The 23,124-nt window shown below is 52.4% G+C and overlaps 1 protein-coding gene across 3 annotated transcripts in view; it reads right to left on the bottom strand.

The window, feature by feature from the left end:
- Window positions 1-22,280, bottom strand: part of GALNT14 (polypeptide N-acetylgalactosaminyltransferase 14) — a 121,988-nt gene extending 99,708 nt beyond the window's left edge. Inside the window, exons 1-4 of one of the 3 annotated variants that reach the window (XM_064164335.1) lie at window positions 22,211-22,280; window positions 20,968-21,217; window positions 20,717-20,879; window positions 20,342-20,432 (exon numbers count right to left, since the gene is read on the bottom strand). In XM_064164335.1, coding sequence (XP_064020405.1) covers window positions 20,342-20,432; window positions 20,717-20,838 — 213 coding nt within the window. In that variant the 5' untranslated portion in view covers window positions 20,839-20,879; window positions 20,968-21,217; window positions 22,211-22,280. The other 2 variants (XM_064164336.1, XM_064164337.1) reach the window with 2 other exon arrangements.
- Window positions 22,281-23,124: the final 844 nt, after the last annotated feature.

Here is a 23,124-nt window from a genome sequence, read left to right as displayed (position 1 = left end):
GCAGGCAGCTAATGGAGAGGCTGCAACCTGAACAGCTGCAGAGACATTCAAACAGCAGCAGCTCAGCTCATCCTTACAGCTGTAGACAGGAGGACTGTAAGCTGACCAGTGGTGTAGCTCCACTCAAGAGACAAGGATCTACTGGAGAGAGTCCCATGGAGAGCTAGGAGCATGACTGGGGGACTTGAACGATTCTCCTGTGATGAAAGATGAGAGAACTGGGGCTGTTTAGTCTAGAGAAAGGAAGGCTGAGAGGGGATCTTGTCAGCTTCTATGTCTGGGTGGGTGTCAAGACAGGTAGTTTGAGACAGAACAAGGGGGAATAGCCTCAAGCTGAAGCTGGGTGGGTTTAGATTGGACATTAGGAAAAGATTTTTCACAGAGAGAATGATCAAGCACTGGAATGAGCTGTCCAGGAAGGTGGTTGGGTCACTTACCCTGGATGTGTTTAAGGCTTGTCTGGATGTGGTGCCTGGAGATATGGTTTAAGGTGAATCTTGTTGAGTAGGTTTATAGATTGGACTTAGTGATCCTGAGGGGCTTTTCCAGCCTGGATGTTTCTGTGTTTCTATGATGAGGAATGGGACAGACTTTTTTTGGTGGTGCACAGTGACAGGACAAGGAATAACAGGTACAAGCTGGAACGCAGGATGTTCCACAACAGTGTGAAGCAGGCTGCCCAGAGAGGTTGTGGAGCCTCCTCTGAAGACTTTCAAAACCTACCTGGATGTGTTCCTGTGTGACCTGCCCTAGGTGATCCTGCTGTGGCAGGGGGGTTAGCCTCAATGAGCTCCCTTCCAAACCCTAACATTCTATGACTCTATGGTGTGGTGCTCTCTAGTCATTCCCATGTCATGGACACTGGCTTTCACCCCTGCCTCCACCACCCATTAGCTGCTCTGTTGGTGAGCAAGAGGGCAGGTGGGGTGTCAGTGCAGCTCTGCACACATGGTCACCTCCTCTTCCTACCCCAACAAGTCCCACTGCAGCACCTTGAGTCGGTGGTAGGAGCACATTGCCCAGGAGCCTTGGTTGAGGCAGTTTTTCCACTCCAGCCTATCTATTGTTGACTATGCTATTTTCTTCACTGCCTTTTTATTATTTTTCCCTTGGGTTTTTTGTGTGTTTTTATCTCCTTCCCCTCAGTTCACATCACAGCCATCATTTATCTCCACAGCACTGCCAAGCTGATTTACTGCCCGGATCCAGCATCAGCTGCGTGAAATCATCAAGTCCAACACTCAACAGAGACCCAGCCATGAGAAGCTGGCAGGGCGAGAGGGAAGGACAGGGCAGAAAACCACCCCACAAACCAAGAGCACCAACAACACAACTTTCCTCACTCTTCCCTCATTGTGGCAAATCTGCAAGCACAGGGTGATGTCAAAACAGATGGATGGATGTCCTGCAAGTCACTCTTGGAAGGCAGAAAAGTGGAAGCTGAGTGCCCTAGGAGCAGAGAATCATTGGAAGCAACCTTTAGAAGTCTCTCAGTCCAACTCCCCTACAGTATGGAAGGACATCCCCAAGTAGACCAAGCCTTTCCCAGGCAACCAACAACAGAACAAGAGGACACTGTCTCAAGTTGTGCTGGGGGAGGTACAGGCTGGATGTTAGGAGGAATTCTTCCCAGAGAGAGTGATTAGCATTGGAATGGGCTGCCCAGGGAGGTGGTGGAGTGGCTGTCCCTGGAGGTGTTCAAAGAAAGCCTGGATGAGGCACTTAGTGCCATGGTCTAGTTGACTGGATAGGGCTGGGTGCTAAGTTGGACTGGATGATCTTGGAGGTCTCTTCCGACCTGGTTGATTCTATGATTCTATGCTCAGAACCCCATCAAGCCTGACCTTGAATGCCTCCAGGAATAGGGCCTCCATGGGCAACCTGTTCCAGTGTTCCACGACTCTCATAACAAAGAGCTTCCTAATGTCCAAAAAGACTTGACCCAAACTAGGTGCTTTTTTTTATCTCTCCCTAACCAGCAGGAGAAACCTGCTGCATCAGGCTCATCTGGGAGCATTTCTGCTAAGCACCTATTTCTCTCTCCCTCTCTTAATGAGCAGCTTGACAAGCTCCAAAATCAATGGAGGCTGGGGGAAGCCCAAGGGCAGGCTGGTGCCGATGCCCAGCCAGGCATCCCTGCCGCGCTGCTCTCCCTAAGCAAAACCGACAGGGCAGCCACTAAGCAACAGGCTTCTGAATGGCCATCTTGTCAGGGCTCTTCTCAACCATGACCCATGGAAGCAAACCTTGGGAATGAGCCATGCTATGGAGGTGCCAGCCTTTCCCTTGGCAGTGCTGGTGCAGAAAAGAGGGATGATGATGAGGCCACTGTGGTATTCCGGGAAGCGGCCTTGGAAAAGCCCCACTGCCTCCCCCTCAACACAGATGTTTAGCTTAGCATCCCTCTCCCAGATACACATGGGCCTCCCACAGCCCCATGAGCCAAGTCTTTATGGCCTGCTGGCCATTGCACGTTTTGGGGTCAAAGAGGAAGCACCGGGATGACTCTGAGCCAGGCCATCTGCTTGTGATTCCTGCAGATGAGCTGGGATGCAGCCAGGGGAGAGAGGACACAGCCTCAGGTGACTGAGAGGGCTGAGGAGTGGGCAAACAAGAGAAGCAAGGGTGCCAGGAAATTGCTTTGGGCTCTCTTCCCTAAAACACCTGACAGACTGGAGGTCTCACTGCAGAGGCTGAGGCTGTGTGTGAGGGATGAAGCTTAGGCAGGGAACCAACCAAGGAGACCCAGGAGCTGGGACAACAGCACAGATATGGTGAGGAACAAACACTCCCCAAACACCAAACTGACTGATGTACAGAGAAGAACTCACTAGGGAGCAGCTTTCCCCCAGCACCAAGCGGCAGATAAGCAGCTGCTGGCTTCAGCTCCATAGCCTCCTCACACCACCCTCTGCCACTCACCCAGTCCCTGCACTGCCCAGTACATTCCAGTACATACACATGTACATATCCATAAACACTGCCCAGATTGCTGCTTTTACACCCATACCTGGCAAGAAGCAGCAGGTGCAGCAGCACACCTTGACCCACCCCAGTCCCTTTCACAGACTGCACTGGGTTGGAAACAACCCTCGAAGGTCATCTTGTCCAGCCCTCCTGCAGTCAAAGGAGACACTTTTAACTAGAGCAGGCTGTCCAAGGACACATCAAGGCTGATCTTGAATGTCTGCAGGTATGAGGCCTCAACTACACCCCTGGGCAGCCTGGTCCAGTATATCACCACGCTCAGTTTTTAATAACTTCATCTTGATGTCCAACCCAAGTCTGCTCTGTTTCAGTTTCAAACCACTGCCCCTTATCCTGTCACCACAAGCCCTTCCAACAGTCCCTCCTTAGCCTTCCTATAGCTCCCCTTCAGATGCTGAAATGCAGCTCTAAGGTCTCCCTGGAGCCTTCTCCAGTTCAGACTGAGCAGCCCCAATTGTTTCAGTCTGCCTTAACAGGAGAGGTGCTCCAGCCCTCTGATCATCTTTGTGATCCTCCTCTGGACCCTCACCAGCAGGCCCATGTCTGTCTTGTGTTGGAGCACCCACAGTTGGACACAGCACTGCAGGTGAGGTCTCACCAGAGCAGAGTGGCAGAATTCCCTCTCTCCATCTGCTGCCCACACTTCTTTTGATGCAGCCCAGGCTGCCATTGGCCTTCCGGGCTGCAAGTGCCCATTGCTGGCTCATGTCCATCTTCTCATCCACCAAGTTCCTTTCTGCAGAGCTGCTCTCAACCTCATCCTCTATTGATATTGAGTAGCTCACCGTTCCTGTGCCCTATGTTCTCTCGACCTCTCCGGAAGACACTGTCTTCCTGGCTCATTTCACAGCTCTGGCACCATTCCCTCTGTGGTTTATTTGCTTTAAAAAAACCAACCCTCTCATTGCTTAAGAGATGGAGAAAAGGAAGTGGGCAAAGAGGAGCGATCTGACAGTGCCTCAGCATGCCCTGGCTGGCGGGGCTGCACACGCTGTTCAGCGTGGCACGGGCGATTTGCCGCTCAGCACGGTGCTGTTCAAACAGCGGCAGACAGCAGAGCCTGAGGAGCAGAGCTGGCTCCAGCAGCGGGCACATTAAGGGCATTTAACAGCCCTTGTCATCACGCTGGGGCTCCTTGCAAGGGCACAGCCAGACGGCACCAGGGAAAGCACTAAACCACGCTGCTGGGTTATCAAGCGCCACTGTGCTCCTTACAGCAGCCAAAATCAGCCCTGCTTACAGAAGAGAGCATCATCTCTTTCCAAACCAAATCCCACACAGCAAAAGCCTGTAAGCCTCAAGCGCTGGGATGAACCAAGTGGCTTTAAAGCCTCCTTCGGTGAGAGCTGGAATTCGGGTCCCTGTAACACCAGGCAAACACCAACACCTATGGCAAATTTCTCCACTGCACCTGTGTGTGAAGCACCGGGAAAGGATTACTGGGAAGGAAAAGAAATCCTGAGCATGGCATGAGTTTAGAGGTGCCTCAGAGCTAGAGATCTATCATACTTCTCAGGTCAGGCTTTAGCCCATTCTCAAAGGACACGATCCCCAGCTCCCAGACTTCAAAAGTTTTGACTCTTTCATTGGGTTAACATCACTCCAGAAAGTTCCTGTGACTTTGATGTACAAATGGCCAGCTATCTATTGCAGCTGCTGTGCCTGTGAAATACAGCCACTCCTGGCCCACAGATTAGAATCAGCTTCTGGAAATAAGGGGGGAAATGTAAGAATTCATCTGCTTTATCTCTTGGATACAGTGATGACTGCTAGCTCTGCCTGAAGACAGGGAGAGCATCTTGAGCCACGAGCTGAGAGAGAGATGCTGGCTTGCCCGAGGCCATCCACGCAGCTGGTGCTGATGCCCAGACTACTGCTAATTCTGGGAGATCTGCATCTAAATATGAACTGATCCCAGTTGATATTTACCTGTAGAAACTCAGAATTGCCTGGCTGCAAGATGACGCAGGCAGGTTTCAACTGGGCTAACACACACAGTGTCGGGTGCTCCCACCTCCCCAGTTATCTCAGCACAGCTTCTACACCAGAGGGAAGGGAAATAACTATCTGACCTTTTATTCACACCTTTAATTATTCAGCTTATGTTGATATTAAATTAACTGAAGCAGAATAAGCTTTTATCTCAAATACAGGTGCCCACCTCTGTGGGCATCACTGAGATTAAAAGGTGCAAACTGCACTTCATTTAATGAGCTCATTTCTGGCTATAGCACAGGGCAAACCCCCATGCTGGACCTGCATGTGCTGGTCCACTTAGAGCAACTGCCTCTACACCAGCTTCTGCCCCAGCTCAACAGCTGCAGTCCAAGTAGAACCTGGTTAAACAACAGATGTACAAGGGTTGGGTTAAACAGAAGAGACGCCCTGCACTTCTGGTATTCATCCATTGCCAGCACTTGGCCAGCAGCAGGACCTGATTTCTGAAGGATGCAAAATACAGCACCAAAATCAAAGCAATCCTGTTTCACAAAACACCACTTATGCCTGATGGGGAGGATTGACCACACTTCACCTCCCAGCAGCCACTGACCTCAAGTGTCAACATGTTCTTCTGCCTCCCATATGCTAGAAAAGCATCTGCTTGCAAAGGCCAAATTGGAGCTGACTTGCGCTTCCCTGGCATTGCCCCAGAAGGCAAGGAGTCCTCACCTGGTGCCTCAGGGGAAGGACATCTGAACCACATTTCCCCATCATTCATAGGCCTGCCAGAGCTCACTCACACCTTGCAGGGCAGATTGTGTTTGCATTTCACTTTCAATTTTGCAAGTGTTGTGTTTCCTGAGCGTGCAGGTGCATCCAGGAGGTCCCTGTTCAGGAGACACATCCATATCTGTGTGCGATAATGGGGCCACATCACCAGCAGGGACCACCAATGTCCCACTCTCGCCACCCAATTCTCTTTCGACACCTGCAAAGCCTGATTTCAGCCTGCTTCACTCCAAAATGTCCTGCCTGTTATTCCACTGCAGGGGTTTTGAGAGCTGGGCAGGAAGAGCCAGACTCTTTTTCAAGTAACAAAACCAGGACAGAATAAAAGTTGTTTTGGTCCTTCTATGAAATCCCAGTGCCCTCTGTTTTGAGATATCCTTCCTTCTCCATGCTCTGGGGCTAGAACTCCAAAGCAAGGAGATGACAACCTCTCTAACAGGCTCAGATACTTCACTCTCCCCTCCACGCCCTCCCCAAGAATATCAACAAATCAGGCAAAGTGAAAGGGCCTTTATAAAGGTTAATTTTGCACCAACACCTGAACACTTCATAAGACTGCAACATCTGAAGTCTCAGTGTATTTCAGGCTCTTTCGTGGCTTCACCTTCTCACTGTATTCTAGTCCCAACCAAATCCTTCACATATCATCTCCGCAAGGTGGTGGGGGGGGGAGGGTTATGTACATTTTTATCTCTCCAAAAGCTGTGCAGATACAATTATTACAGATTCACAGAATGGTTTAGGTTGGAAGGGACCTTGAAGATCACTTAGTTCCAGCTACCTTGCCATGGGCAGGGACACCTTTCACTAGATCAGGCTGCTCAAAGCTTTATCCAACCTGACCTTGAATAGGCCATGAAACTCTTGGCTGCCAGTGTCCAGCACACCAGAAAAGGTTTCCATGGAAGTGTGTTCCTCTCCATCTATGAGCTTTGGGTCAGCAGTGAGCAGTAAGAAAGAGGCCAAAATAGCTGCCTGAAAAGGGAGCAGAGGCCATCCAGTGAGCTCTGCAAGTATTCTTACACATCACTGCATCAGACTACACCCTCTTAATAGGAGCTAAAGTGGTGATGGGTACCACAGCACATTCCACTTTAAAACCTCAGCCCTGGTCTTCAAAGGTACAGAACAGGATTTCTGTAGGTACTTAATTAGATGGTAAAAAAAGTCAACACTTAGGAAATGAAAGGCAAATTGATTCTCCTTCTTGCATCCCAGAATTTCAACCTCACAGCAGAACTGCTGCTAACAGCTTCCCAAGACACGTGCCATCCCTCTGTCAAGGGCTGCAGGCTGGTTGGTTCCTTCCCTTAGGAAGGCTAAGGCAGAGATCTTCCTGCAGGATGGGAGGGCAGGGTGGAAGTACTCCTGGACACCAGCGCACAGCTTCGCTCTGAGCGTTTCATGGACATTCATGCACTTTGATGCCAGCCGCAGCAACAGATGGCTGCTTAATGTATGTTTGAGCCTCCCTCTCTCCAAATTACACCGTGTTACCGTGCCAGGAAAACGCAACGGGCATTCCAAATGCCACAGCTCTCCCCTGCATTCCCCACCACCACCCCCCGTCCACGTCAGCTCCTGCTGACAGGCAGGATTCTGTAACGCCGCAGCTTCCCTCCCTGCTCAGCTCCCAAGCACCAGCTCCAGCAGGCCCCTGTGGCACTACTCACTCTGCTGGCAAAGCCACTCACCTTCCAAAAGGCATCCCCCTGCCCCAACCAGACCCCAAGCTCTGCATTCCAGCTGGGCAAGGGGCCCAGCGAAAAGGGGCTTGTGGTGAACAGTCCTAAAGGGCATTAAATGGGCTTATTTACCTGCCTGTCTGCACTGCAGCCAGGGCCGGGAGAACAGGACAAAGGAACCCAGGTGGCCCAGTCCGGTTTGATCCGGTCGCCTGAGAGGGGTTTCCTAAGGCCCACAGCCCTGTGGCGCGCAAGGCCTTGTTTTTGGAAGACAACAGCCTGTGGGGTCTGCCATTTTTGGGTCTACTTGGGTGATAGCCAGAGGTGAGTGCGTGATTGTGTGGCCAATGAGACCCTTAGCCTCGGCCATTACCCTATAAATGGGGGTGAATAGGTGAATAAGGAGCTTGCCTGCTCGGTCCTGCCTCGCTCACCTGCTGCTCGCCTGCCTCCTCAAGCTGCCTCACTGCCTCAAGCCGCCTCAAGCTGGCTCAGCCGCCTCACCGCCTCAAGCCGGCTCAAGCTGCCTCACTGCCTCAAGCCGGCTCAGCCGCCTCAAGCCGCCTCACTGCCTCAAGCCGGCTCAGCCGCCTCACTGCCTCAAGCCGGCTCAGCCGCCTCAAGCCGCCTCACTGCCTCAAGCCGGCTCAAGCTGCCTCACTGCCTCAAGCCGGCTCAGCCGCCTCAAGCCGCCTCACTGCCTCGAGCCGGCTCAAGCCACCTCAAGCTGCCTCACTGCCTCGAGCCGCCTCAAGCCACCTCACTGCCTCGAGCCGCCTCAGCTGCCTCAGGCCGCCTCAGCCAGCAGCTGCTTCCACCCTGCAGCCCAGGCGGAACTCGCCACAGGACTTCTGTTGAATATGCTCCTGCCTCTGTTTTGGGCCACAGCCGTTAGGACCAGTGAGTATTGTGAACTCTTTGTTCAAGTTGCGAAAGGGTTTTAATCAGCCTCACAAGCGGTGAATGAAGCTGCCAGACAAGGACATTTCTGAAGCCTGTCCAAGTTCCATTGTACAGAGACATTCTGTAACATAGCTCTGCTAACAGCGTTAAAGAACTTGGGTGGAGAGTTGTAAATAAGCTTGGGGGAATTAGTTTGTGTATATTTAATAACTTCTGAATCGGCCTCATTGCATTTCACCCCAAACTCAGATTTCAACTAGTCCCCTGCATAACAGGGCTGCACCCTAAACATCCCCTGAGGCAAGTCTCAAAGGAGATGAGAGGATACCACCAGGAGGATGGAGATCCCACCTTTACAAGGAGCTACATGGAAAAGACAAGGGAAGATGGGTACAATCTCCTGGGGAGATTCCCTTTGGATTCCATACAAAAATGTTTCCCTATGGAAGCAGCTGGACATTGGAATCATCTCCCAGGAGAAGCAGCACATTACCCTATACTGGGCAGCTTTAAAACTCAGCTTGACAGGGTGCTGGGCCAGCTCATTTCAGCTCCACCATCACCTAGAAAGGTTGGACCAGATAATCCTTGGGATCCCTTCCTACTTGGCATCCTGTGATCCTGTGATATTATTCTAGTTGATTGAATCGGGCTGGGTGCTAGGTTGGACAGGATGATCTTGGAGGTCTCTTCCAACCTGGTTGTTTCTATGATTCTATCCTACAGGACCCCAAATCAACCCACTGGGTAAAGTAAATGACCCTGACTTAAGGAAAAACAGAACAAAACAAACAAAAAACCCCCAAACAACTCTTTAAAATAAACAATAAATTAGCACCAATAATAACTAAGTCAATGTTGAAGAGAAAGAACTGAGCCAAGCCGGTGAAAAGGAGCCTGCTCACACCTGCCTCCCCTCCCTCCCAGCTTTTCTCCATCTCACCCAACGACGAGCAACTCAAATCTCCGTGCAGAATGAAGACAAAGAGACGCAAGCAGATCCCTCTGGGCTGGGGGGTGCTGAGGCAAGACTGAGAGGCTCTGTGCGGCGCCTGCGAGCCGCACGCCTCCATCGTGTGTTATGAGGTGTGCTTGTAACCGGCGGGCACCCACAGTGGTCCTTGAGGAGGAAATGGTCTGTGTCTAAATGCAGGCAAAGCTGTTTACAAAGCCAAACCAAAGCAGCCTCGCTCAGGCCAAATTACATCCTTTGGACTTACTCCTTCAGTGGCTTCCAGGAGAGAGGGAAAAAAAAAACCCACAACCAAACCCAAAAACAAACAAACAAAAAACCAGGAAAGGAAGGAGGAAAAAAATCTGTCTCAATTTCCTTGGCTGTGTGAATAATATTTAGAGAATAGAAGGTGATTTCAGAGCTCGCTTGTTTTTGCACCCTGCTCTCCTCCTATCACTTTCCAATCAGGCTTCATTGTTGGCACTGCCACTTGGGAACAAAACTAAAATCATCTTTCACACTTGAGACAGAGGTAGGGGTGGAGGGGGGGGGGGAAGAATTTTATTCAAAAGTAATAATATTAATAATCATCTGTCTTCCCCTTGTCTTTCAGTCCGGCCTGAGAATGAACCTGTTTTGCTTCTGAATCAATTCTCCCCTGGCACAGCCCCTCCCCCAGTCCTTTCTGGGATGAGATGCAATCACTACCTCGCTTGCTCCTCCAAAGCTGGAGCTCAAGCTGCTCTGTGGTAAATCATCACTAATCTCTACCTGCAGCACAGCAGGGTCTGGGGTGGGACACAACCTTCCCTCCCCCCCACTCACAAGTGCCACCACCAATGCCTCTGTATTCCTTCTGACTAGGGATAGTCTCCAACCCAGCATGCCTGGAGAGGTGAAACTGATGCATTATCCCTTCCCAAGACGCTCCTCTGTGGCACATGAAGGGGCACAGCACCTCTGCTGCTCCCTCAGGTCTGCAGCAAGGGCTAAATGAGGCTCAAAAGGAGTTTCTAAACAGCAGAATGGAAAAGGAACTATTAATACTACTAACTCCACCTCCACAAATACAAAGTGGTGAACTCCTGCTGAACCTGTCACCACTGATGATTCCCCAAAGGCATGCTTTAATGATGAGAAATCATCATCATCCTTCTCACAGTGCCCCTGTGCCACAGGCACCCAGAGCCTCAGCTTCCCTGGGACATCAATCTCACAATGGGCACCTTTCTGGGTACTCTAGACTGATCCAGCCAGACCTAAGGCTGCCCTCCTCACCAAAACAGCAGCCATACAGGAAAACCTCTATCCAGGCATCTCACTTGCCCTAGCTCCTATGGAATTACATAGAAGGAAGGGAGCAATACTGATTCAGATGAGCAGGAGATGGGGCCCCACAATCTCCTCCTTGGCTTGCTCTTCCCGTAACACTGACTCCTGCTGAGATTTTGGAACCAAAAAGGGGAAAGAGGGTGGGAAATCAATTTAATTGCAGCTTAGTAAGCAACTGTGCTAAGCGTTGCTGGCAGTATCTGAACATTTCACTGTGAGAGAAAGGGTGGGAAAATGGCTTTTTCATTGCATGGGAAAATGGATGGAGAGCAACTTCCCCCCCCCCCCATCATCTGCTCCTCTTCACCCCTTACTTCTTTAAACAGGAGGAAGCCAGCAAGAAACATCAGCAAGCTCTGCTACCCCAATTAATAGTCAATCCACTGCACCCTTTGTCGTTAGGCTACACATAATTACCCCTTCACACTAACGACTTTCTTAAACAGATCCTGCTTTTGCTTCCTCTGCAGACACATTCCCCATAATTGGTTTTACTGCACCAAATGCTAGGCTGCCCTCATGGAAGAGACCAATTCAAACTGCAATTCTCTCTCACAGCTGTAGGGTGTTCCTTTTGCCTGGCCACGGTTTCTCCCCAGCTTGCTTTTTCCAGTGAAGAGCCCAGAGCACCTACAAGTACCAAAGTGGCATCCCACGGGCTGCACACACTGCCCACTCGTGTCCACAGAGCTAAGGAAAACACTCAGCCCACACCATCTCTGCTCAAACTACCAGGTTCAGCTACCTGGAGATGGCCCAGCCTGGGACAGTAATGCTACACCTGCCTTTCTATGGGCTTACACAGGGGTGTTACCTGCGTGGCTGACTCCCCCAGCACTGCTCTCCCAGTGCCTATGCTCACCCAGCTGGTGCCTGCTAAACCACAGCAGCTCAGCAGACCACGCACCAGTGCTCTGCTGCACTCTCTATGTCTACAACCAACCTCTCAGCATCAGGAGGGAAAGAACTGTAGCCTCAGCCCACAACATGCTCCACAGAGCTATCTCCCCTAGGCACAGCTGTTTATAGTCTCTATCCTGCAGCTACCCTGTGTGTCCAGTGCCTCTGTCCGTGGGCAGGCACAGATCACATTGCAGTGCCAGGAGATATCTAAGCAGAGCAAGAGGAAGCAGACCCAGTCAAGACAGGCCCTGGGCCATGAGCACATCAAATTAGGATGATGTTCTCTTGCCATGATCAAGGAGGACGAGACAGCCTGGCCTTTAGAGTAAATAACTCCCCTCTGTATGTATCTGAGGTGGCAGAAGGATAAAGGAGGGAAGAACATTTGTCCCTTGACACTCAGCACCTTTCTCACAACATACATGCTGTATCTTTGGACACCTCTGCATCCAGACACAGAGCTGATTTCAGAGAGCTCACTGCTTTATGGGCCACCAAGGGCTCAGAGCCACAAGCCAGACATGAATCTTCCTAAAAACCCAGCTGCAAAGGCAAAGACTTGAGCCCTTCCTTCTCACTACCATGTGGATTTCCCCACAACACACCAGCTGCCGAGGGACAGAGCAGCCCAGCTCAATCCCACTGGCAGCACGCTCTACAGGGACCTTGCCAAAAGGAGATTACAAGAGACTGTGACACTCCTGAGCTCAGCTCACCCCAAGAAGCATCACCACATTCAACATCCCTTTGGAGCACAGCAGCAACACTCTTCCCACTTCTTTCTATCCTTCCAAAGCAGGATAAAAAGTATTTGGATTCTTCTGGTGCTCAATACCTCTTGTCAACGAGACAAGTACCAGCTGCATAAAAATGTACTTAGCAACTTAGCAGCAAAGAAGCAGGATCCTTGCATCCTCTCCTTCCTTCCCTGACATTTTTCTTGTTTTAAAAGCACCAGGGAAAGGCATCCGCACCTCCTGATGCTCACCACTTTGCAAAGCAAACAGGACTTGTTCAATCAATATTTATGCCCCACATCAGTCACAGCTGCAACTCGGAGCTCTACCAGAATGTAATGGGGGGAAAATTCATTCATCGCAATTACCAGTGAGAAATTAACAGGGGTTTCATTGACTGCTTATCGTCCACAGCTACCTCTGAAAGGGCCTGGTCGTGCAGCAGGTGGATTAATTAAACAAGATGTAGAAGGCAGACAGCTCACCATTTGGCTTACAGAATTGCAGAACTGTCAGGGTTGGAAGGGACCTCAAAGATCATCCAATTCCATCCCCCCCTACAATGGGCAGGAACACCTCGCAGGTTGCTCAGAGACCAGGTTACTCAGAGCCCCATCCAGCCTGGCCTTAAAAACATCCAAGGATGGGGCTTCTACCACCTCCCTAGGCAACCTGTTCCAGAGTCTCACCGCCCTCATGGTGAAGAACTCCTTCCTAATATGAATCTACCCACTTCTAATTTTACTCCATCCCTCCTAGTCCTATCACTACCTGACATCCTAAAAAGTCCCTCAGCAGCTTTCTCGTAGGCCCCCTTCAGATACAGGAAGGCCACAATAGGGTGTCCTTGGAGCCTTCTCTTCTGCAGACTGCACAGCCCTCTCAGTCTGCCTGATCATCCTCATGACCCTTGTGTAGTTTAGCAGCAGAGGTGATCAGGTACTGACTTTGGCAGGTCCTCTCACCACACTCCTGCTCCACAAGGACACAGGTGCAAGCAGATGGCCATGCTGAGGAAACCTATTTCCCAAGCCCACCAGAAGGAAGGCGAGTGTCTGAGAAACAGCAGCCATCGACGCACCAGACCTGTCCCACAGAGGAGGGCAGCTTGAGCATGGTTTTCTACTGTTATATCCATCACTATATACACCAGTAGTAGGGAGCAACTGGATTCCATCCCACCTCCTGCACCAGCAAAGCTCTTGACAGCCTAGAAGGTTTGCTCCTAAAGAATTCAGGATGGGATTTCACCAGCAAATCCCGACAGAAGGTTCCTCTTCTCACCCATCCCAGACCTCCTAATGCCCACAGCCATCAGGAGCTTCCCTGGTATTAAATTCTCTGCCTTTTTTGTTCCCGACAGCTTAGCCACTTCAATCCCTTAATTGTGGGGATGGGAATTTTTGCAGGATACGCAGTTATTTTAATCTGCTAAGTGGCTCTGCTGCTATAAAACTGGCAGGAATTTAATATCTGGAGACTGTCAGCTGAGCTCCAGGTGCTGACGCTTTCTGGATGGCAATGATGCAGAAGGAAGCGCAGGTTGGTACAACACACACACACAAGCAGCAAGCTTGCTGAGCCTCTCACCACCTCCCAGGAGCCATCCCCAAGCTGCATCTCAGCTTTCTCAGAAAGCAGCCGTTGCATTGCAAACTCTAGCACAAGTCAAGTAGATCAGGTCACTTTTTTTAACAAAAGGAACTTTTCCTCTGTAGCTTTCCTCCTGCAACCCAGCCCGTGACGGACACGCTTTCCCTCCAGAGCTGTCAGCTCTGCTTCAGACACTCGTCAGAAGGAGCAAGCCAGCATGCAGGAGGGAATGAAGAGAAATAAAACCCCCACACTCAACAAAACACCTTCCTTGCTTGCACTGCTGGTCTCAAGCATCAGATCCTACCCCTCTCCCACCAGCCCTTCTCACTGTTGCAGGGCTCTGCTACACAGCCAGCTTCCCACTTTGGTCTGATGTGGATCACAGAACCATAGAATCGTAAGGGTTGGAAGGGACCTCCAGTGGTCATTTAGTCCAGCCCCACTGCTAAAGCAGATTGCACAGGAACAGCTCCAGGTGGCGTTTGAAAGTCTCCAGGGAAGGAGACTCCACAGCCTCTCTGGGCAGTCTGCCCCAGTGCCCCAGGACCCTCAAAGCAAAGAATTTTTTTCAGGAACCTCAAAGCAAAGAAAGTTTTTGCCCAGGTAGAGGTGGTACGATGAACCAAGAGGTTGTTACCTCCTCTCCTGCTTCCTCTCACAGCCGTGCAGCTGCAGCCTGGCACAGGGCACAGGCACAAGCTGAGGGAGCTGGTGTGCCAGCAAGACATCGCTGCAGAGCTGGCCACACACACTCCTCACAAATCAGTTTGGGAATTTGCTTGTAATTAATCCTGCGTATCAGTTCCTCTCATTATTTCTTAATCTAATTAAGTTATTAGTTTGTACATTCTCCCCTTTCCCAAAGCAGAGAGAGGCAAGGGAGATGCCCAGTAGTAGCAGGGGGCCATGAGCCTGGGTTCCTGGAGCACATGCCAAAGCCCAGCACCGCCTCCCTCTGTGACCTCAGGTGGATCACTGGCAGCCCGATTTTCCAAGAGGGTTGAGCAGCTCCAATTCCTCTGGAGTCGATGAGAGCCAGAAGGATACAGAGTTCAATTAACCTCTCCGGGTCCCAGTTTACCCAGCCAGAAAAATGCTGGGGCAGGGAGACAGGCTCGAACTAATTAACGCTTGCAAAGTATTTCAACACCCTCTGCCAAAAGGGCAGGAGGCATGGAGCAGTCCCGGCTGACCCACAACCCCCACCAGCCCCGGCTCCTCACAGCCTTATCCATCAGGCTCCACTCTCCCGTGGGCAGACCCAGGGCTGCTAAGCAGGCAGGCAGCCGGTCCCACAGGCCCTGTGCCCGGGCAGGGGCCCCCGCACCGCCACGGCTCCTCCACTCAGCCCAGCTGCAGGAGCCCAGAAAGGGCAAGTTCTGCGAGCTGCACTAATTGGCCTTGATCTGCCCTTTGGGAAAGAGAAAGGAACCCAAAGCCAAAGTGACAGCAGTAGTAAGAGCACCGGGGGAAGCAGGGAAGCTGCTCAAGGAACAGCTTCAGAGCCTTGAATGGGGCAAGTTATTCTCTTCCACACCCTGGCAGCCCTGCGAGGTTCCTACACCCGAGCCAGGAGGGTGCCCCACACCCTAAACTCCAGCCTCAACCTGCTCTGGCCACCCTGGCACGCACTGCCAGGGGCTGCAAACAACAGGGATGAAGAGCAGGAGGGGAAGGTGACAGGGATTAAGGGCAGCTGGCAAAAGAGGGTCCCACTGAGCCTGCCCACCATCGAGCAGCAGTGAGAGACGCACAGAGGTGAGATTAGAGAGAAAAAGAGGAGCAAAACAAGAGGAGGTGAAGCCAAGCTAAGCACAACAGAGGGCTGCTCCCACCTCTTTGGGCACTGGCAGCTTAGGGAAGCTCACAGTTGCCCCACACAACACATCTGCCTCTGCCAGGGCCACGAGAGGCCAAGCCAGCAGCATGTTTTGAGGGGTAAGCAGGACTCAGCAACCACAGTAGAGCCCTCAAGCTGAGCACTTGCTCCTTAGAGACCTTGATGAACTCAACAGAGGGTTCTCTAGCCATAGGAAAAACATCACAAGCCTTTCTTTGGGAAACTGAATACTGAATTTGGCACAGGCTTTGGAGTAAAGAGCAAGGATGGATGCAGACCAAAACAAAGGTGGCGGACAGGGAAGCCCTCCACACAGCCACAGGCAGCAGCCCCACGAGCTCTGCCACAGGCCCTTGGCAAGCCACCAACATGGCACAGCCAGCCAGCAAGCTCAAGGCACGGTGGCCTTCCAGCATCAGACGCATTCTGCAAGCCCTGCCAAGAGACAGGCATGGTCAGGAGGAGGCATTTCCAGCTGGAGCCTAACTAGGAGGGTCTAAAGGTTAAATCCATATGAGGCATGATATATGGTGTGCATATGGCCACAGAAATTAAGCTCAACAGAGCAAAGGCAAAAGAGAGGAGGGGGGAAATGGATGAAAAACACCAAAACAAAGGCACTGGAAAACAGTGCCAGGAGGCTGATGCAGATTTGCTCCACTTCTCCACTGCAGCTGTGCGACAAAGTTTGCACTGCTATCAGCAAGCCACTACCTCCCCTTGCTTCATGAGGAATTTCAGAGGACTTCACTGCTGAAGTTTTCATCGCTGGCAGCCAGTCCCACTGGCCAGAGGAGTGACAGCACACACCACCCAGCTCCATCCTGCACAACCACATCCTTGCCTCCAGTACCCCTGTCAACCCTGAGGCTTCACAGATGGGTTAACTGAAGTGACACCACGTCCCTGTGCTCACAACTGACTTGTCATTCACACCGCTCAAAAGTGGTTTCCAAAGCTGAAAAATAGAATGCATTAAAATAAAAGAAGAAAGGGGAAAAGCAAGAGAACCTGTGCTCTATGGACCTCAAGGGGACGCAAGTGTTTTGATGGAAAATTCTGAGGAAATGAAGGAGAGGCAATTTCAGCAGTCAAAGTGCTAGAGTTATGGCAACTTGGCAGTTGCAGCCTTCAAACTCAGGACCTGATCCTGTGTGACGGGAGAAGCTGGCTTCAGCCAGCCTAGCCCCTAAAGAGCAGCAGCAACCTACACCTCAAGGCCTTGAACAGGAACGAAGGATAAAGGCTGGGCTGCAAAATGTCAGCAAGTGGGCTGCAGCCAGCACTACGTGAGAAGAGAGGCTCACTTCAAGGAGAGCATCAGGGCTCATGCCAAACAGGAGAGGTCTTATTTTCCAGTTTCTAAGAGCACAGCTCTAATAGAAACCTCCTGACACCAAAGCATGGCTGTTGTTAAAAAAAAGGCATTTGTCTTCCAACTCTCTTCTCAGTGAATTATTGCCGTCTTCAATGAATAAATAAATGCACACGTAATTGTTTATTTGGGGGCCTGAAATGGCACAGATTCGTTACCCTCTGCTAGGATGGAAAGCTTTCTGAAAGCCTGAAAAAGCTCCTCAATCATTTTGATTAAAAAAAAAAAACCCAACCACCCCAAAACACAAAACATTGAAAACCAATAATTTCTCAGGATGAAAAAAAACAAACAAACCCAAACAAAAACCAGTCAGTTTTATGAGTTCTGACTTTGTGTTTTTCCCATCAGGTTGTTAATTCAGCAGAGGTGAGACACAGGCATTAGACTCTACAGAAACCTGGCCAACACGTACAGCTGGTACGTGTCACAGGCCACTCAGCTGGGCACCACGGGTGCAACAGCAGGGGGCCAAGCATTCCCAATAACCCTTGATCTCAGCAGGTGCTTCCAGACCCAGGCTGTAACCTCAACTAATTTATTCAAGAGTCGTAACAGCGTAACTCAGCGCACCGTCTAATGCGAGTCCTCTGGAAAGCTAAACCCTGCCTGAGCTCTGGCCACTCTCGGCTGTGGGAGAGGACACTGAACCTTGTTCAAAGGAAGCTGCTTGCAGCTCCTCTGCTTTTCAAAGCGTTTGGGCAGTGAAACTCCTCGGTCGTACTCCCGGTGCCAAGGGCGATGCTCTTCTCATCGCTCCCGTGCACTCCAGGTATCCAAATGCAACAAAGAAACACACGGCTGCAAACGTGTCCTCTTTCCACCCAGGCTGAGACCGAGGGGGCAACACCACCCTGACCGACGCGCTGTTCTCAGACACCAGCAGAACTAAAACCCCACTGGTCTACACCGGCTGATGCACCTGCAGCTCTGCCAGCTCAGGGACGCCAACCATGGGCCATCCCAACACTCTCCTTCTGTTCCCGTCCTGTTTTAACCCGGAAACAGGACCGAGCCCTTCGTGTTGGGCAAACCTCGGGAACGCTGCCTGACCCACGGGCAAAAGCAGCCACCGGGCCAGGCCGCCTGTCCCCACGCATGGCAGAAAACTCGCACTTGGCTTCCAAGGGGCACAACAGTGCGTCCCCGGAGTCCCGACGCCCTAAGCCAGGGACGTTCCAGGCTGGCTGCGGGACAGAGCGCTGGCCGCGGCCAACCCTGGGGACCCGCCGCCCTAAGCCAGGGACGTTCCAGGCTGGCTGCGGGACAGAGCGCTGGCCGCGGTCAACCCTGGGGACCCGCCGCCCTAAGCCAGGGACGTTCGAGGCTGGCTGCGGGACAGAGCGCTGGCCGCCGGCCCCTGCCGGTCCCGCCGGCACTAGCGGCTCAGGGTAGCTTCCACGGCTGCAGCTCCCGACGAACCGGGGCGATAGGGAGCTGGGCGGACACATGACTACTGGGACTGTCCGTGTCAGCGGAGATACCGCGACCTGGACGGTGAGGTGTAAGGAAAAGTCTGTCCGCCACCCGCGGGCACGGAACCGGCGAGAAACTTTAAGGGCAGCGTGCTGGGGCGGCGGTCCCGGTAACCGCCGGTAACTCCTGCCCTGCCCGCACCCCAGCCGCGGCAGCCCCGGCCCCGTCGCCCCTCTCCTTACCTCCGACGGGTGCCCCTCGGTCCCCACCGCTTCCAACTTCTTCCGAGCCCCGAAGAAGAAGAAGAGGAGCAGGGCGGCGAGCCAAAGCAGCCCCAGCAGCGGCAGCGCCAGCCGCCGCGGCGGCCTCATCCTCGGGAGGGTGGGAAAAGTGCGGCTGAGGGGGAAGGAAGCTCCTGGAAAGGGGCAGGGCGGTGGCGGAGCGCCCCCGGGCCGGTGGAGCCCAGGGGGCCTGGGCGGGGAGCAGGGTCTGGGCCGCTGGCCCGGGAGCCGGCGGCGCGAGTCCCGGGCTGCGCGAGTCCCGGGCTGAGCGTGCTCCGCAGGGGAGGGGAGGGGAGGGGAGGCGGCGGCGCCGGGCGGAGCGGGGACGGGGCCGGGCGGAGCGGGAGCGGGGCCGGGGCCGAGCCGCGGGAAGGCGCTGGGCGCACGCGGCCGGGCTGGCCCCGCGGGGCCGCGCCGCTGCCCTGCCTGCTCCGCCGCTGCCCTGCCTGCTCCGCCGCTGCCCTGCCTGCTCCGCCGGGCACCGCACCGCGGCCCCGGGGCTGCGGCCGCCTGGAAACAGGGGCTGCGAGCGCACCGGCCGGGGCGGGGGGGTGCAGCCCGTGGTGCAGCCCATCGTATCCCCTCCCACGCAGCACGCGTGGGCCCGGCCGCTTCCCGAGGGCCCCCGAACCGGGCGAAGTTAGCCCCGCGTCGGTCCGGCTCCCAGCCCGGGCCCGGGGCGAGGGGAGGCCACCGTCACACCGCGTGCAAGGGGAGGCTCAGACATGACGGGAAGATTAATTTATCCAATTGGAACAGCGGGGGGGAATTCAGGTAGGTGGAATTTAATTAGGGGATTTGGAAGGGAAGATCGAGTCTCCGGAGCTGTCAAGAGCACTTACAAAATAAAATCATTACCGGCAGCCGTGGGTACATCATTACCGGCGGCAGCTCCGCAACCAGCACCGGCCGGGGGGAATGGCCCTCGGCCACCAGCCCTGTCCTGGGGGGTGCTCCCTGCCGGCCCCACACACGGCGAGCCTGCCCACGCAGGGCAGCCCAACTGGGAATTACAGACATTGCTAAGGAGATAAAAGCCAACAAGGGTAGGGCTCCAGAAAGTAGCTTCCTCAGCCAACTGTCCCTGCTCTCCTGCCTTTTGATCCTGCTACTGACGAGTACTGCATGAGCCGCGCAAACCCTTGCAGAAAACATTGGAGAATAAATGAAGTGTTGGAGCAGATGTGAGTCATTCATTTTAGTACAAAAACTATGGAACTCCATAAAAACATGAATCCAAGTGACATATGGAATGAATTGGAGATAAGATGTCAAATGCTGGGAAGCCTGATGCACATGTTGTAAACAACCTCTCCTATTGCATTTCCCACACACTCCTCCTGGTTTTATTATTTCCTGCAGTTGTTTTCTGTCACTTCCTAATTTGTCATTTGTGATCTCCATCCTCTGTCACCTTCTGATTTATCTCCAGGGCTCAGCAAGCCCTTCTCCTCTAACATAATCCATGCTTCTCAGACCCACCACTCACAGAAAGATGCCCTGATAAAAATTTCATTAACACACACACACCCCCCCCCCAAAAAAAAAAAAAGAGGACATTTCTCTTGCTTTCTTTTACAGCCATCTAACTTAGAAGTACCTTAGCAGAACGGTGAAATCCAAGTCCAGCAGGCAGGCTTAGGTTGAACTTTGTTTTACAACTGTAGGAGCAGAGGCATGCAGGAGCAGAGCTGTGTGGGAAGAAAGTGAAGATCCTTTGTGCACCGGTGAGCCAGCAGCGCAGCATGGCATAGAAAGCCCATGCCAGCCTGAAAACACCTCCTCTTCCCATGGTGGTGTGCAGCGTTTGTCACGCCAGCAACCTTCCTCAGCCTTTCACTTGGGGTAGTTAAGCCACCCCACCCCGGGTTTGGTCATCACAAAATGTCTGCCCAGCCCACAGAGCACCTGCAGGTGTTGCTCTCTTTTGCAAACTGTTGCTTTATGCTTGCTCCTTAAAGCAAAGGTAAAGCACCTGAGCAACTTGACGCAGCTGGACCACATCAGTGGTGATTTTTCACATGGCTTACAACTGTCTGTCCTCTTGCCTTGCACAAAGGTAAAGCACCTGAGCAACTTGACGCAGCTGGACTCCATCAGTGGTGATTTTTCACATGGCTTACAGCTATCCTCTTACCCTGCACAAAGGTAAAGCACCTGATCAACTTTATGCAGCTGGACCACATCAGTGGTGGTTTTGCACAGAGCTTGCAGCAGTCCTCTTACCTTGCACCCACCCTAGCTGTTGGCACAGGCTGGTTGCTGAGTCTCACAGAACTGCCTCTAAACCCAGTGGAGCAGAAGTGGCTTTCTGGCCAAGAAGATCATCTTGCAACAAGCAGAAAATATCTGCTGGTGTTTTCCTGGCTGGGACGAGGTGACCTTGGCTGTGGTTCTGCAGCACTTCCCCGACACGTTTGCAATGGGTGCTGAGCTTTTCCTGCCGGGCTAGAAGAGCCCTTCCAGATAACGGCACCTGGGGGGTGGTGTTATCATTCAAAGCTGGATTAAAAACCTCGTGGGTTTTGTAGGTTAGACTTTCAGCACAAGTTATTAGGAAATGTATCGGGGAGACAGAGCAAATACCAGCGAAATACGGTACAAATTAGATTACAGGCAGGGTAATAAATAGGAGGGAGCTGACAAAAATGCAATGGGATGATGCTATCTCGCTCATTACCTTGAGAAACAACTCCCTCTGCTGAGGGAAAGCTTTACCAGCAGCGCTCAGCGCCCTGACCAGCGGCCGAGAGAACGGCCACAGCCTGGCTCTTCCTTGCTGCCACCACCCTTACCCTGGCGCTGCTCTGCGCGGGGGTCCCGTGATGAGAAAGGGGGTTCGAGGAGCTCTAGCACCACTGATGATCTCCAAGGAAGCCTGTTCCCCCTGGCTGTGTGTGCATATGCTGAGACAGGTTCACAGATTGCATCGGGGGTGGAAGGGACCCTCAAAGGTCATCTCGCCCAAACCCTCTGCACTCAGCAGGGGCACCTCCAATTACAGCAGGCTGTCCAGGGACACTTCAAGGCTGATCTTGAATGACTTTGGGCACAGGGCCTCCACCACACCCCTGGGCAACCTGTTCCAGTATTTCACTGCTCTCATTGTGCAGAACTTCCTCCTAATGTCCAAACTAAATCCCACCTGCTCCACTTTCAAACCACTGCCCCTCATCCTATCGCCACAAGCCCTTCTAAACAGTTCCTGCCCAGCCTTCCTGTTGGTCCCCTTCAGATACTGAAAGGTAGCTCTAAGGTCTCCCCACAGCCTTCTCCAGGCTGGAGGTGACGTATGGAGCAAGTGATGGTAGCAGCTCTTCAAACAAGAGTAAAGCAAGAGTACAAATCTGTAGGTTCAGAGTAATTTGAAGTCATAGACTCTCAGAGATCTGTGTATAAATCCTACTGGCAATTCCACTAAAACCATGGCAATAAAAACAATCCTCTGTTGTATTATTGATACTCTTACCTTCCTCCTTTTTCTAATTTTCCATCTGCCAATCTCAGATGCTTCACAAGTGAGGTCCATAACATCCTACCTGTTTGCAGGAGAGTAAAATGTAAAGCCAGCAGCACAGCCAGAGACACACAACAGAGCCTAGGAAACAGGTGTTCAGCATTTGCTGGCATAGGCTTTGCAAAGCTGATGAAAGAAATGATTTCACAAGAGCACAAACAGGACATCATTTATGGGAGGAAATGGGACTCTCTAACTGCATCTTCAGGGGCTTGCCTTTAAGGACAGGGGGTTAAGGGAAAGTGGCTCTCCTCACTATTTCAAGGGCACCTGTAAAGCACATTTCAAAGGAATTTCATCTCACCAGGTCTACAAACCAGCTGGGCACCAGTGCAGCTACTACTAGGAATAGTTACTCCAAGGTTTGAGTCTCAGCTGAACATCACAGGGAGTTGTAGGGTGGAGCAACCCACCACCGAGCTCTGGCTGAAATAGGGTTTGTAGGACAGGGAGCCTCCCTGCCAGAGGAGGATCTGGCACGGGCAGGGTTTGGGGTGGCTCAGCTCTCACTGCTGTCTGTGGCAGTGCAGCTTCCACACACAGGTGCTGCTTGTGGTAGCAGAGAGATCAGGAGCAACATGTTTGGAAAAATGAAGAGATCAGAAGCAACATGTTTGCAAGAATGAAGAGATCAGAGTTTGAAAGGGTCAGTGTGGTCATATGGAGATGGATTCCACTCAGTGGTAGCCTTGTGGTCACTGCTCCAGGCCTGGAGAAAGAGAAGCTGGTAGGGAAGTTTCCCCCCCTACCCCTGCAAGAGAGTGGATACGCTTACTGAATTTATGCTGAGAACAGGGCCAGGAGAGGAGGGAGAGCATAGCAAGCTGCTCCCAAATAGCTGTTTTGGCAAGTGCTGAGCATTGGCA

The sequence above is a fragment of the Pogoniulus pusillus genome, chromosome 25 (assembly GCF_015220805.1).
Source record: "Pogoniulus pusillus isolate bPogPus1 chromosome 25, bPogPus1.pri, whole genome shotgun sequence".
NCBI lineage: Eukaryota > Metazoa > Chordata > Aves > Piciformes > Lybiidae > Pogoniulus > Pogoniulus pusillus.
The sequence above is the reverse complement of the archived record's forward strand: the minus strand, read 5'-3'. Positions and strand labels throughout refer to the sequence as shown.